Consider the following 15,765-nt stretch of genomic DNA (forward strand, 5'->3'; position numbering starts at 1 on the left):
TGACAGTGCCTGTACATGACGGACAGCAGGCTAGATGTTTTGCTGATTTTATCCATCTGTTTTGTTTGTCTCGCAGGCTGTCTGTTCAGAGAGCAGATACATCAACTGATTGGCCTTGGCTTTTTCTAACCTACCCCCAGCTTCAAAAAACAAAACAAACACAAAATGTGATCTCTTAAACTTGCTATGCATAACCTAAACCTTAATAGTTTCTATACTGAATAATTGAGTAGTCTGATTTAGAATAGAATAGAATAGAATAGAATCATTAAGGTTGGAAGAGACCTCCAAGATTTCTGACAGCAGTGCAGAGATCATTATCCCAGTTGGGGCAGTTACCAAACACCTTGTCCATAATCATGTAGAATTTGGCCCCTCCAAAAATAGCATACCTGCTGTAAAATACGAAAATGTGACTTATGCTGAATTTCAAGGTATTTTCTGAGAGAAGTGTTGTTTAAATAACACTGGGAGTTAAAACTGTAGCTTGTCCTGTTTGTTCTATATAAGTAGAACATTTTTCACTTCTGTAGCAGCTGACTTCTGCAGTAAGTTGTCTGTATTGGGAAAGCTAAAGCATTCAGACCATTGAAGTGCTTTTTGCCTGTGCCTTAAATTTATGTTCCAGGTTTGATCAAATATATTTTAATGTGGTTATTTTCATTCTTGTTTGAAAGAATGAATGAAACTTCATTCAGCATTCTCGCAGTAAGGATTGCATGTGAATATGCCAAAGTTGGGCCACTTTCTGTGCTGTCATGACAGTATGTCCTGTCTGTGGCTGGGATAAAGTTAATTTCCTTCCTAGTAGCTGGTATAGTGCTGTGTTTTGGATTTAGCTTGAGAATAATGTGATAACACGCTGATGTTTTAATTGTTGCTGAGCAGTGTTTATACTAAGTCAAGGACTTTTCAGCTTCCCATACTCTGCCAGCGAGGAGGTGCACAAGAAGCTGGGAGGGGGCACAGCCAGGACAGCTGCCCCAAACTGGCCAAAGGGCTATTCCATACCATATGACGTCATGCTCAGAACATAAGCTGGGGGCAGTTGGCCGGGGGGCAGCAATTGCTGCTTGGGGACGGGCTGGGCGTCGGTCAGTGGGTGGTGAGCGGTTGCATCACTTGTTTTTCCTGAGTTTTGTTCCTCTCTCTCTCTCTCTCTCTCTCTCTCTCTTTCCCTTTGTATTACCATTATTAATTATTATTATTATTATTATCATCATTATATTTTATTTCAACTACTAAACTGTTCTTATCTCAACCCATGAGTTTTCTTAATTTTGCTCTTCTGATTCTCTCCCCCATCCCACCGGGGTTGGGGGAGGGTGAGCAAGTGGCTCTGTGGTGCTCGGTTGCCAACTGGGGTTAACCCATGACACAGCAACATTGCATGCTAAGCTGGGAGCCTTGTGTGGATCAGTTCCCTTTCATTTTTTGGGGGAGCACAAGGGAACAGAACTTCCCTGGCCCCCAGACAGAGTGAAGGGGCTTCATGGATGCTGTGTGATAGAGACCTAGAGCAGACTTCCTGTAAGTGCTCTTTGAGCTCATGACTTGGGGGTCCATTTCTCACTCTTTGGGCTTCACATGGAGGAAATGCTGTTGCCCATGCAGAGGGTGTTGAAGAGAGGTGGACAAGCCACTATGGGCTGGCATCATTCTTGTGGAAACTGCCCAAGCTTAGTGGTTCATCCCTTCTCTAGGATAAAGGACTTCAGCTATTGCCAGATAATACAATTACTTCTATGGTTTAAATGATAGCAGTTTGCATTGCTTGGTTGAAAATTCAGAGTTTGAACCAGGCTAATGATGCCTTAAATAGGGTCTGAACGAGATACATCCTTGATCCTGTTCACTTCATGTCCATCATGAAAGTCCAAATTACATCATCATGTATCATTGCTACTGGACACTGGCTGCCTTCACTTCTGGTACATCATTCACTTGAATTGGCATCAAAGGATTAATGTGAATCCTTTCCTTGCTGCACAAACAAGCCTCTAATTCCTCTCCCCTCTCTAACTTCTGTTTGCGTGTCAGAACGTCTGGTATTATTTTCCCCTTAAGTGCGATTGGAACAGAGCTATCTGTGGATGTTGCATTCATGTCCGTGTTTACTAGATCATGGCTTACAGAAAATGTTACAGTATGTGTAGAATATATGTCTGCATATAATTTTAGCCTACTATAGGTGTACATTATGTATATCTGTATCTATGTTGTTATGTGTTTAGAAAGAGGTGAAAAATAAGTATTTATAGCTGATCAGGCTATGCAGGAGACTGAATTCAAATAGAAGGTCAGTAGGTCAGAAAATATTTCAGAGAAGGCTAAATAGGATAGGCAAGTTGTGTAGCTTCACAGGTTGTCTTCAGTGCAGTCAGCCTGCCTTGTATATAATTTCTCCAACAAACTAAGTTTCACTTGCCACTTCCAAACTGCTGTTGAAAGCAAGGAAAAAAAATGCATTGCTATTGATCTGAGGTAGGAAATACTTCCTGGATAAGAATAGCAGTATTCTTACATGGCGTCTAAAACAAGTGTGAATACTAGGGAGTTGAAGAAAGATCAATAAAACTCATGTTAAATATTTTGCCAGTTTGTTGGATGCTTTTGTGTTGTATCATTATTCACGCTTTCCCCTTGGGATAGAACAAATCACTTTATGTATTTCTGCATAATAATTAAACGGTGAAGGTTGCTCCTGGAAGACTTCAGGATTTTTTTCCCCTGCCTCTTTCCAAAAGAAAGGTAAAATTAAGCCTTTGAAAAATGAATCTGACACACTTTTTGTTTCAAAGCCTGACACTGTTGGTTCAAAGCTGTAGGCTTCTTGGAACACACAAATACCCCTCTTGCCTTTTTCCCTATATTACTGAGTCTATTGCAATTATATTTCTCAATCTGAATATCATTGGTTTGGAAGATTTTAACTGCATAATGAAGTAGTGCAGATCTATTGTGTCTATATGAGGCTTTGTTTTATTCCCTAAAATTTATTTGGTTTTTAGTTACATAGGAATGGAAACCCTGAAATCACCCAGATGACTCATTTAACCTTGTTGACTTTATAAGCATCTAAATCAAATAAAGAGAGTGTTGGCTTAAGATGTGGAGTTTCATTTTGGATGGAATTTGTTTGGAACTGAGCCTTTCAAATGTCTGATTTATAATGGAATTGCTGTTGTACGCTCAACTCTGACAGCAGTATAGTCTTACAACGTCCTGTAATAGAAGTGATGTGGGACTTGAAGATTTCTGCAGTTCCCTGCCCGGGCGAGGATCCTGTCATCCTTCACAGAATTGTCAGGCTCTGCCATAAGATCAGTTTTGGTTTGTTTTCCTTGAATTTCTTCTATCGGAACTATTCCAGGACTTCAGTGCAAATTGTCTTGATTTTTTTATTTATTTTATTTTAGCCTAAACTTGTTCATGATCAGTTTATAGCTATTTTTTCCCCCTCCTCCCAGTTCCACCTCCTCCCATCCCCATGTATTTGTAGGTAGCAATCATATCCCTTTTCAGCCTTTCTTTCTCTAAGCTGAACAAGCCAAACCTTCCAGTCTCCTTACCTGTGATATGCTCTCCAGCTCCCTAACCCTTCTAGCAGCCCGCTCTCCTCTGGCTCTTGAGGCTGTCACTGATAGCAGCTGCTATCTGTTCTGGCAGACTTTTCACTCTTCTTTTTCTTCCCCTCACGTTGTTAGACATTTAATGAAATACGTCAAAAGATCTTGCTTCTGCCTTAGGACAGCATCATTTTGAAATCCGAGGGAGTTTATTCTTGTGTCTGCTCAAACCTGTTACCTCAGCTCACCTACAGCCCCTTGTAATTCAGAGACATGCTATTTGGTGTCTTACATTGTCTACTAAATAGATACTACCAATATATAGAACATTGGAAGTAGCTATCAAGGCTGTTTTTGTGATTATCTGCACAAAGAGATAGGTAGAGGCTTACAGGAAGAGAGCAGTTTTGACTCTTATTTCTGCAAGATATCATGCTAGACCTATGCTGATTGGAAAGTGAATACACGTTTGTATTTTCTTCTGCATTGGAAAGCAGAGGATGCTGTCCTACATATCTTTCTTAGTAACTGCAGGCCTATTGCATATTCCTACAACTGTTTAGTTGCATATAAACATGTCCCTCAAAGACCTAAGGGTGCCACACTGCAAAATGTGGCTGGCTAATTCTGACAATTAGTTGTATTTATAAAAATAGACTTTAAAAAAGTATCATATAGATATCATTATGAGCATCTACCATTAAATAATAGCTGTGTTTGACTTTTTTGGGTAAAGGGTGCTCAAAAAGAGCACGCTAACTGTATGAAGTATCAGGCTGAATGGAAATGCCTGCATTTTTTCTATTGAATTGTTCATAAGGAGCTATAGAAATTTGATTTGCTGCAGTGTGCCTGTATGGCTTATCACCTGGTTTTAATGACAGCTTTTCTCACATAGTTTGAACTTCTGGTTCAATTATTAACCTTTCTGGTATTGGAAATCATTACCAGGGTAATAAATACATTTGATATACATGGGGGACTTCTAGCGTTTTAAATAACTGGGTATAATTTAGTGCCTCCTTTCCACAGTGTTGCATTTCTCAGGCCTGGCTGCCTTCTGAGAGTTAGTAATGAACAAGAACAGGAACAGAAAAGCCATTTTCCATGGCATACTTGGTTCCCCAAATTAGTCATCTATAGAAATCAGATGTGTTTGGTTAGGTTAAAATGGTTTGTAGTCAGCTCTTAAAAGTTCAGAATTGGAAAAGCCACCTTGGAGAGGATAGAGTGTGCACTGATGGAGCAGATTGCTGCACCACTGAAGAGTTCATAAAAACAATTTTAATGCATTAGACTTGAAGTATGAGTTGAACAAACTTTTTTCACTATGCTAATGCCTTCGCTAGATGGAAGACTTCTTTAAACTGACTGGAAGTATTATCTCCAAATCCACGAAGGTGAAAATAGCTTTGCAAAGCTGATTGCATGAGGAGGGTTGTAGAATGGCTGTTTTGAGGTGCTACAGTACCACATGCTCATTTATTCCCATTTATTGCCCTGTATTGCTACTAAGGTTTGGGTAAATATGGGGAGAAGGGGATCACCAAAACATTTCTCTCATTCTTGTGATTCAGACTGTGTAGTGCAGCATATCACCAGATTTGGCTTTTTTCCTTTAAGCCCTTATGGTCAAAATAATAAAATGAGTAAGAATGAAAATGTCTTCCTATACCATCTGCTGCTATGTTCTCTTTAGTCATTGCCCTCACAGAATAATATGTACAACTGCTGTTGAGCCAAAATTTAACTGGCACTAATGACTGTAACTTAAAACAAAAATGAAAATATTTAGAAAACTTCTAACTTTGGAAGTAGCACCTACCTCTAACAGTTACCAGGTCAGTCAAAACACTCTGCAAGTGCTGTATATTTATACAGTACTACTGTGCTGCACATTTCACTTTTTGACAGTGTAATGCAGAACTTGATTGAGTTGTGATATACTGTAAAGAAATTGGAGTATACAGCCATATACAAACATTGGCTTTAAGTATATTTTTAATTGTTGGTGACGTAGATATGAAAAGGAAATATTTTCAGAATCAGCTAAACTCAGTGTTAAATATTTAGATAGCTTCACTCTGAGCATTAATATATAGTATTCCTTTTCTCCATCTTCAACATACATATCGAGCAAAAATAATACTTTAAAAGGAAGGAAAATCACCTTGTTATAATTAAAAATGGGGTGTTTGGTCTGTAGACTGAGAAGAAGCAGAGACTTTGAAAGTCACGTTTGAAGGTTTTTAAACAAAACCTGTATGGAAAAGAGTAGAAGTTCCTCCAACAAATGTGTGTTTACTTGGAAGGTCTGATTCACTGTTGCCATGAAGCTCCTACATGGTAGCTGGTGAAGGAGTAAAAGGTGAGGTTTCCAGAAACCTATAAAGATGATTAGATAATGGGCGGAATTAGTTAGTCAAAGGCTGTTCTCGGGTCTCATTAGCCTTATGGTGAAATTTTATCTTGAAATAGTATAAATAGATCTGAGCCCTTCTGTATTTTTGATACAATGCAGAGGTGTAACTTCTGACACTATGTTGTTTTTTGCTAGCTGTTCAGTAGACTTAGGATGATAGGAATCAATAGGAGCACTTCTTTAATTATGGAAACTGTAATAACAGAAATAATAAACATAACATGCTAGTCTTGTACGTAGTGTGTGTGTAAACATAATAGAATAGACTAATAAACGTATATAATTTCTAGAAAAGAATGTTCTCAGCTTTCAGAGACCCTTTTATTAAATACGTGAAAACTGGAAAATTAGAAAAACCCATCAGATCCATCTGCTTAATTATTTGTGCTCTGCAGAGATGAGAGTAGAATTTGGTAATTTTTGGTAATGTTGTCTTACTCCTAGGTAACTTACGGGTCTTTTGACTATACTTCACTGCTCTATCTCTCTGACTACGCTGAAGACTTTGGTGGTGGACGGTTTGTCTTTATGGATGCAGGTTCCAACAAGACAGTAGAGCCCCGAGCCGGTAAGAGTCTTAGTTTGCCTACATTGAGGCAGGCAAAAACTGTGCCATTTATTAACTGGGTGGGCTGGTGGATGTAGTGGGACTTTGCTTTGCACCAGCAGTAACTGTGGAATAATGTAGCATTTTGTCTTCAGACTGATTACATAAAAAGTAAAGATTAAAAAAGGTTAAAATGTGGCCAGAGTTTGAAATATCTGGAGTTAAGCCACACAAGGTGATTTCCTTGAAAGCTGTAGGGCTTAGAACTGCAATCCAGTTATGACAGCAGGTCACTCTGCATCAAGAGCAAAGATAACTATGTGACTACAGCAAATCCAAAATAAAGCAATTTGTTTTAGACTGTCTGGCCTGAAATTCCTTTGCTGTTCAAGGTGGGGCTTAATACCCTGTAACTGCTGTGGGCTGGGTGTGAAGATGGTTGATTACCACAGCTCTGCTAACCTGCAGTAACATGATGAACCACAGTAACTTGGTTTCAAGTCCATACTTGCTTTCAGTCGATCTGACAGGGATAAGCATTCTGATGGCTGTCAGTTATACCTAAAAAAAAAGCCTTTCCTTTAAGGCTGGTTTAAGATTTTTCTAATAAGTGGATCATTTGAAACTAGAATTACTTTGGGGCAGTATGCCTAGGAAGAGCGAGCTCAGCCTCAGCTCATCTGTCTGGCAGGTGAGTACTGAACTTACAGCAGTGTAACCTTTTATAATGCAAACCAGTCACACTTTTGCAGAAAAAAAAAATCAAGGACAACTTTATATTCCTACTGTGTTCTGTCTTTTTTTCAAGAGAGAAAAGATGGAAATTTACTCATTTAAAGACAACCTCAGTAATTATCTGCTGAGAGGCATTACCCCAAGCAGAACTGACTTCTGACTATTGCTGCCTGCAAATGGGGATGGGTGTGGGATTTTTTTGACTTATGGATCACAGCGATCCACTCACCAGCAGTAATGCTGGCTTAGATAAACTCTGAGATTATCTGCGTTCTGGGTTTGGTATCAAGAATTGTATGTTTGATTATTTTGGCTTTTGTGGTTGGAAATAAACCCTAAACTGAAAGTATCTTTTGCAAAATGCTGCCACCAGTATATTGAAAGGGAGCACATTAAACTACTTCATTTCCAGATGCAATTCAAAGATTAACATGTTTTTAGAGCTGTAGAAATCATAGTTGAATTCTAGGTAGCTGGGAGGACAGCTGTCTCCTTGCAAAGTATAGGGGCACTCAGTGCGATTGCTGTATGCAACGTGCCCCTGACTTAATTTCAAAAAGTCTGCAACTGTGAAATTGCTTCCATTCAGTCCCATCCGGTTAACTTCCAGGCTCTGCTGCAAGGTGTTTGCTCTTTATGTCGTTCTTGGGGAGGAAGGGAGAGCAGATGAAGTACAGAAAGATTTTTAACAGCACCTGGTTTTGGCCATTCCCTTTCACAGGTTGTTGTATTGACAGTGTGTGTGCCACAGAACTGGTTAAACACACCTTTTTAAAACAAAACAATGCAGAGCTCGGAGGGAATGGCCTTTTTTGAAAGATCAGCTGTGCTACTTGTACACAATAGAAAATTAAGTTTAATGCCAGTTACACCTTTCTAACACACTCCTCTGTCTAAACAGAGTTGTCAGGGGTCCCGTGATTGTGTCACTACCTATGGTGCAATCTAAATAACTACTAACATCCTGTGAGAAAAGGGAGAAAAGCTTTAGAGGTGAAGCACAATGTGAAGGCAATTGCACTTAAGGTTTCCTCTTATTGATAACATACAGCTTGTGAGAGAAAACAAACGAGGGAATGACCCCAGGGTGTTTTCTGTTGGTGGTACAAGTTGATGTATTTTTCATGTTCAGAATGTTCCTTTGCAGTGTTTTTTCACTCCTTCCTCCTTTGGGTTTGGGGTTTTTTTTGGTTTGTTTTATGCTTCTTTTGATCCTCTGTGCTTCTCCTGTCACTCCAACCCAACTTTTAAACGCATGTGTTGATAAGCTTTTATGCTTCTCATTTTAGGAGATTCAGGCTTTTTCAGAGATGACTGTCGTAATTGCTGGTTCACTTTTAGTGCATGATAGTTAATTTACCTTCTCCGTATTGCTAATGCCATTTCAGTTCCAAAACCTGGCACTTCTTGTTGTCTCAAAGTTAGTCCGCGTTTTCGGAACCTGGTGCAGTGTGCCAAAATGAGCACATTCCTTTTTCTGTGAGCAGTAATTTGTTAAAGTATCAGACTTTACAGTAGGGACCAGAAAGGCATTGTTACTGATACAGCAGAGCAGAAAAGCAGTAATTGGAAATACAAAAAAAGACAATTAAAAATAACACGTTGGGATTTCATGTGTCTTGGAGTGCTGCCTAGGCAAGTCCCACTGCTGCTTCAAATGCTTTTGCAGCACTTACCGTTTAAGGATCAGTCTTAGCCAGACAGTTAGGGACAGGGAAAACTGTTTTCTTAGAAGTGGAGCCTAATTTTAAAACTTTAATCACTTCTCTACGTATATATCACTGGTGGATTATATAAGAAGTCTGTAAGTCCCGATTCTCACACATTTGAGTGAAAGACTCTCACTATAATTTGTAGCATGGTCTGTAACATTATCTAGTTCAATTATTAACAAACACCTCTAGCTTTAGGAAGGAATTATAATTTATTAACCTAGAGCCTCTTGAGATGTATTTTTTTTCTTTTTAACGGACATGACCAAGTCACCACTGTGATGCCAGTTCACATGTACAGACCTTTGGCTAATTCATAACCAAATGTGGCATTAAGGAATGCATCTTTCTTGTGCCCTGATGGGCTTCAGAAGTATAAATGTGTCTTTTGACTTAAGTCAGGACCTCTGTCTGCTGCAAGAAACTCTATGTACTGTGAGTAAGAGAATTCTTGGTGCCAAGTGAAACCCTACTTTGAAAGGAAAATGTTTTTTTTTGACAAAGAAACAGTTCTAAAGTAGTATCTGTTGCTTTTAAATGGCTACATTAATTCTATTTCCAAAATTGAGGTATTAGCATTTTGTTTTCATCCTTTGCACCAGGGGTAGCTCTGTTCAAGAGACAAAATGAAATAGAGCAACAGTTAGAATAAGGTTCTTCAAAATGAAGCCCACAGCCCTTTCAACATTAACTTTCCTCTGCTGGCCTGAGACCTGTTTTAGTAATCCTCAATAGATACAGGAGGATTAAGAATAAATGGCAGATATCAAGGCATGCCTTTTTTAATGATAAAAGTGGTATACTTTCTGCTGCTACCAAATTTATCAGTGTAAACCATATTTAAAATTTCGTAATTTTGGAGATTCTTGTGTGAATTTGGGGACTGGCAGTATTAGACAGGTCACAGACTTCACTTTATGATAAAGTGTAGACGAAATCCTGCAGTTGGAATGAAATCTCAGTACCAGTTTTGTGTTCCTTATTTGCATGTAAATTTCTTGGTTTTAAGGTCAGCTTTGCTGCACTTATTTTCAACTCACAAAGGAGTTTGTTCTTCATAAAAGTTGTTTATTATATAAGGATAGAAGGAAAGGTCGCAATCACTTATTCTGTGTGTTTGTGGAAGAAAATAATCTATGGTGCAAAATTAATTCTGTGCATTGGAGAGTGAAATGTGACTCTTCCTTGAATATCAAACTTAACATATTTTCATAGCTGTCAGAAGTGTGTGTTTCTGAAAGTGTAAAAATATTTGAGATGAAGGTGTGGGCTATTTGGGAACTTGTGAAGTTGGTTTATTCTTCATTTAGAATGGAAAAAAGTGTGTGCTCAAAGCCTGAGCCTTTAGTTTTTTCTGCTCAGGTAAGGAAAAGCATACATTTAAGAATGCATACGTAGCTTTCTCATAGTGCAGGAATGGGCTTCAGGGTGTCTGTGTGTACATTCTCTGAGGTAAGTGTAGCTTTATTGCAGTGGTTAGATATCACACGACTTATACTTAGTAATCCATCTTGTATCATGGAACAGTGGATCTCCCCCCTCCCCGAGTATAGGTACTCTGATCTTTCTCCACATTGAATCTGGATGATGTGGATTATAACCTTCTGGCATTCCTAGCATTAGTTTTGCTCCAATCAGTAAAACTGGCGCACATCTTGATATTAAATCAGTAACAGCTGAAAGCTGAGGATGATTTAAAAAATCCACAGATGTAGCTGTCAGTCCTGGGGAAGAATAAATGGAGCTGGCATTAGCAGCTGCAGTAATAACCAGCTATGTAAAGTTCATGGGTTGTAGGAGAGTAATTCTTACTCATTTGCAATACTAATCACAAATTGCACCTCTGACTGGTAAGACGATTGCAGAGAGAAATAGTAGAAAAAGGAAGACCTGTTGCAATTGTGACAAAAATATTTAAAAAATAGCTCAATAGGGCCTCACGTCTTTATAGAACTCTGAAAATTTTCTTTTGCTTTCTGTTTTGTTTTCCATGGAAGGATAACTGTCTTCCAGAATCTGGTTTTGTATTCCAGTGGTGCTTGGTGATAGGCTTATGATGGCATTAAATGAAATAATCTTAACTGGGCCCATAAAGCAATAGGTACCTGGGAGGCACAGGTCAGACCAGCACTTCACGTGCTGCTTGTATGAATTACTTCATACAAAATACACTGTCTTGTTGAGGGCATCTGTTGTTGGAGATAGCAATGGTCACTTTATACTAGCTGGACTACTGAAATGATTGAGGAGTGTCGGGGGAACAGGGAGAGCTAAACAGATGTCTTGTGTGACAGTGCTCCACAGAGCATTGCGAAGCACTGTCAATATTGAGAATTGGCCTCTAAGGCTTTTTTCCCTGGTATAAAATACTTAGTTATAAATGAACACATGTAGCATGCACCTTATGTGCTTTTCATCGCTCACTGCACAGGTCTTTGTTTTATGTAATGCATATGCAGGCCAATATTTCATGAATTTGATTTGATACTGCTAGACAAATATGCAGCAAAGCTGAAGGCATAAAGAGGGAGCAGAGAAAAATCAGCTTCAACCAGTTACTTGATGAAATTCAAGTAATGTAACAGATAAAGTAAAACAAAATACCAAATCACCTTCAAGTTCAGCTGGGTTACACTGTATAGTTCAGTAATGATGTTTCATTTCTTGGTTCCTAAGCTTTGTGAGTGTTAATGTCACACACCATAGGTGCTATCATGAAGTCTTTTTGTTTAAAGGCCATTTTTTTAATAACAAATGAGCAGCAGAAGTTACCCTTGTGTTTATGCTTTAGTGATTTACTAAATGTAAGGATGAATTCCTTCTCTGTCAGAAGTCCAAAACCTAGAACTCGGGCATCCATGTGATTTGACTGCAGCTCTACTAAACACACCATGCTTAGCAAGGTCAGGAAAAGTAAAATAGATGATCCGAAGGTGTTTCATGTGATTGAAATTGCAACACTTTGTTCTTAGAGGCTTCTCTTGGTGAGAACTTTTTGTAGGAGTCCAGTTTAGAAACCACCCGCAGCTGCCCAGAGTGCTCTAACATGGTAGGACAGAGCAGACTTGACCGTATTTGTTGGGTGAGGTTGAGTACCGAAGGGGAGAACCGGAAGGCAGAGCAGAGGTGATATCCCTGTCCTTCTCTTGGCTGTAGGGAGAAGAAATGGAGCCAAAAGGCCTTGGTGAGACTCAGTAGTGTGATTAGGAGAGAGCACAGTTATGCAGTTTTCACTTCTAAATACTTCACTAGGTTGTCGCACCTTCAGACATGAAGTACAGAGCAGAAACTCCTACTATTTTGAGCAACCAGCTGTGCTAACAGGAGAGAAGCAGGCAGGGATTCTGTTGAAGTCTAAAAATGTTCATTGACTTTTAGTAGGAAATAATTAAGTTCACTTATTTTCTTTAAAAACTGTAATTTGGAAGTTTTCAGTCCAGGTGCTTCTGAATTTAGAATAAAAGCAAGTACTTTTAAAATTATTGATAATACTTCTGCGAATTACAAGCTGGCTGTGGGAGAGTTCGTTATGTTAATCAGTGATTTTATTTATAACAGCAAGTAATTTCTCTGTCTAGTAAATAAATTTGGGACAAGTTTGTAACTAGGCTTCATTAGAATCCCGTTGCAGTTTGGTTTTTTTAGGCTTCTTTATGCTTCTGTGCTTGGCATATGTGAGCAAAATCGTTTAGAGAAGCTTCTGTCCTCTCTTCTGGCACCCTCTCTTCACCCCGGATCAGGGCACTCACAGATGCTGTCATTCCATGTTACTTTTGTTGGGTTTAGGTAAGGACTTGCTTAAAGCTCTCCCCTAATTGATTTATTATCTCAAATAAATATACTTAGTAATTGAATAAGTATATCTGTTAAATAAGTTTTATTGTGTGATTACAGAAAATATTATTATCAGGTTGTTTGCCTAACGATATGGTGGGTTTTTCTTGGACACTTTACGTGAGAATGAATTAGCAATTAATCCTAAACAGATGACAAGGATGAGAGCACAATTGTGTTTGTGCAGTTTCCCTGACAATGCTTCTGTCTTGGTGTCATTCAGCAGATGAGATGCAGTTTTTCCTTCTTTCCCGAGTAACATTTAGAGCTGGTAAATGTTAAGCAGACAAAGCTGTCAGTACATAAGATGAAAGATGTTGAATAGATCTATAGTGCCAAATAAACTGTTCCTGCTTCCCTTTAATCAGGCAGATGAGTTGCTTCATTTCCTTCTGAGCAGCAGCTCAGTCTTTCCAGTGCCCCCAACCAGCTGCCGTGGACAGTGGATGGAGGTGAGACCTCTTACATTCCCCAGCCCTGCTTTGCATCCCTTCCCTGTCACTGGCACCAGGCAGGGGTAGCCCCTGCCCTTCCCTGGTGTCCAGCCACAGCTTAAGCAGACCAAGGAGGAGAGTGAGGGGACAGTTACATCATTCCCCTACTTGCTTGCATGATTGAGTGTTGGTTGAGACAGTATAACACATAATTTGCAGTTTCTCCTTGGTGTTTTCATGACCCGAGGAGTTTACAAGGGAATTTGGCAGTGAATTAAACTAGAAGGGCCAGAAGGATGCTGCCAAGAAAGCAGAAGTGGTAGTCTCATGTGAAGGTTGGGAGCATGAACGGGCTTGAAATCCAGTGGCAAAACAGTCATGCTGCAAATAGAAAGTTATTGTCAAAGTTGGTATTAATGTGAATGGCCTGTTCCATGTGTAATCAGAATAATTGGAGTTGGAAGGGACCTGTGGAGGTCACCTATTCCATGCCCCCTGCTCAAAAATCAAGCACAGGAGACATGGAGGTAGCAAAATATGTGTCCCTGAGACATACCTGGGAAAGATCAGTATCTGAATGTTGCACTCACATGTGATAATGATAATGACCCTGAGCAACCTGATGGAACTCAGAAGTTGGATATAATTTAGAAGTTTGCCTTGGTTTGAGAAAGGGAATTGGACCAGATGACCTCCCAAGGTCTCTTCCAACCTAAGTTATGCAATAAATTTATAATATTAGAGGCATAATAATCTTGTAGTATTTTTTTCTTACAAGTATTGTGGTATGTTAATATTTGTATGGTTCTCAAAGTCCTTTCATATATTCCCTACATCTTGTTAAAATTTAATCTGGCATGTCTTAGTACTTTTTGTCTTGCCAGAATAAGAACAACAGAGGATATTTTTTTATAATACTTGTAAAACAGAACATGTGTTAACTGCAAAGTATTGAAATGATGTTTACTAATTAATTTTCACAGTAACCCTGTTAGAATGGGTCAGTGCTAGCTTCATTTTAGGGACAAGGAAACAAATGAGAGAGTAAGTGGTTTGGCTGAAGTCACAGCTACATGTCAAGGACATAGTTGTCATTGAAAATTGTTTCCTTTGTATATTCCTCCAATCTATATTACCTCACAGTACAGAGGTTAGGTAGCAAATTGTAGGCAGCTTGTTTACAGAAGTGCAACTGAATGTTAAAATTCAACATGGATAAAATCTCCTGAGAGCAAGCCTCATGGGAATACTTAAGTTTTTACTGTGACATATAGCTGAATGCATAATTCTTTCCCACCTGTATGCTGCTTCTTGCAATGTATTATTTTCTGAGTACTTCTCAAAAGAATTCATTGCTAAGGGGCAATTATGAATGTGATTAAAACATGGGACAGCAAAAGCAGGGAAAAGCAAAAGCTCATAGTTAATACATATATTCCTCTAGTGGTTTTGTTTGAGTAATTAAACGGGACATTAATTGCTGCATAGTGAAATATCCATTACTTTTGCTGCTTGTTAAGTATTATTTCTGAAAATAAATGTTGCTTCATCTAAATTAGGATCACATAAAATTCATAGCAGTGGAGCTTGTGACTGGCACTTGTATGTCTCCCTAAATAATGATTCCTGTGGATCAGTGCAAAAATTGATTCTCAAAAGATCAGGAGAGTAAGTGTTTTTCACATCACAAGCTTTTCTCAGCCTGACAACATTTAAGAGCTTGATTTGCGTCAGTGACACCGAAGACCGGGCTCAGTTTTGATGGATGCTGTGGTGCTTGTTAGTAGTTCCTTGTCCTAGGTCACTGTGAGAGGGTGGCATATTTAAATGAGTTTGCACTTGAGTTTTCCGTTACATTAGTTACTTCATCCTCAATACAATTTGTCCTTTGCTTACTCTTTTAAGTTTTTAAAACTGTGTGGATGCTTAAGGGCCGCAGAAAGAAGTGACTATGAAGCAGCTCCACCTGTGGATGAAACTCTTGACTACCCTTAGTACAGAAGCAGAGCTGGAGGCATTGTCTGTGAACTAGAAAGGGGAGCGACAGCATGACAATAACACTTTCTGCAATCTGCAAGGAACAGCAGCTCATCAGCTAAGCTTTTATTGGACCAAAATCCATCTTGAAACACACTTTCTAGCACTTAATGCTGGAAAGTAGAGAAAACATAGAAAGGAAGAGAAAATGAGCTGTAGATTCAGGTATTGTTGTCAAATAGAGATCAAAGGCAAGGATTGATTACTCCTGTTCCTGTAGAGAGATGCAGGCAAGCTAATAATTTAGAAACAGGCTCCTGCAGGTCTTGAGGTTACCACAAATCTTTCCAATTCTTTGGTTTTTTGCTCTTCTAATAAGAAAGGTGAGAACAAGTGCATTTATGTGGGAGGAACTTCCTCCAGTCCATTGTTGCACTCTTCCATGGGAACTGGGCTGGAGTACAGGTCACTCCTCTATTACTAGACAGCCTGATGGAAATCTTGAAGCCATTTGGGAACAGCTATTAAGAAATTT

The 15,765-nt window shown here is 39.0% G+C and overlaps 1 protein-coding gene across 1 annotated transcript in view; it reads left to right on the forward strand.

The window, feature by feature from the left end:
- Positions 1 to 15,765, forward strand: part of OGFOD3 (2-oxoglutarate and iron-dependent oxygenase domain containing 3) — a 48,084-nt gene that overhangs the window by 28,326 nt on the left and 3,993 nt on the right. The window contains exon 7 of the mRNA XM_009326486.1: positions 6,436 to 6,559. Coding sequence (XP_009324761.1) covers positions 6,436 to 6,559 — 124 coding nt within the window. The remainder of the gene's footprint in view (positions 1 to 6,435; positions 6,560 to 15,765) is intronic.

Source organism: Pygoscelis adeliae, unplaced genomic scaffold (assembly GCF_000699105.1).
Source record: "Pygoscelis adeliae isolate BGI_AS28 unplaced genomic scaffold, ASM69910v1 Scaffold61, whole genome shotgun sequence".
In the NCBI taxonomy this organism is placed as follows: domain Eukaryota; kingdom Metazoa; phylum Chordata; class Aves; order Sphenisciformes; family Spheniscidae; genus Pygoscelis; species Pygoscelis adeliae.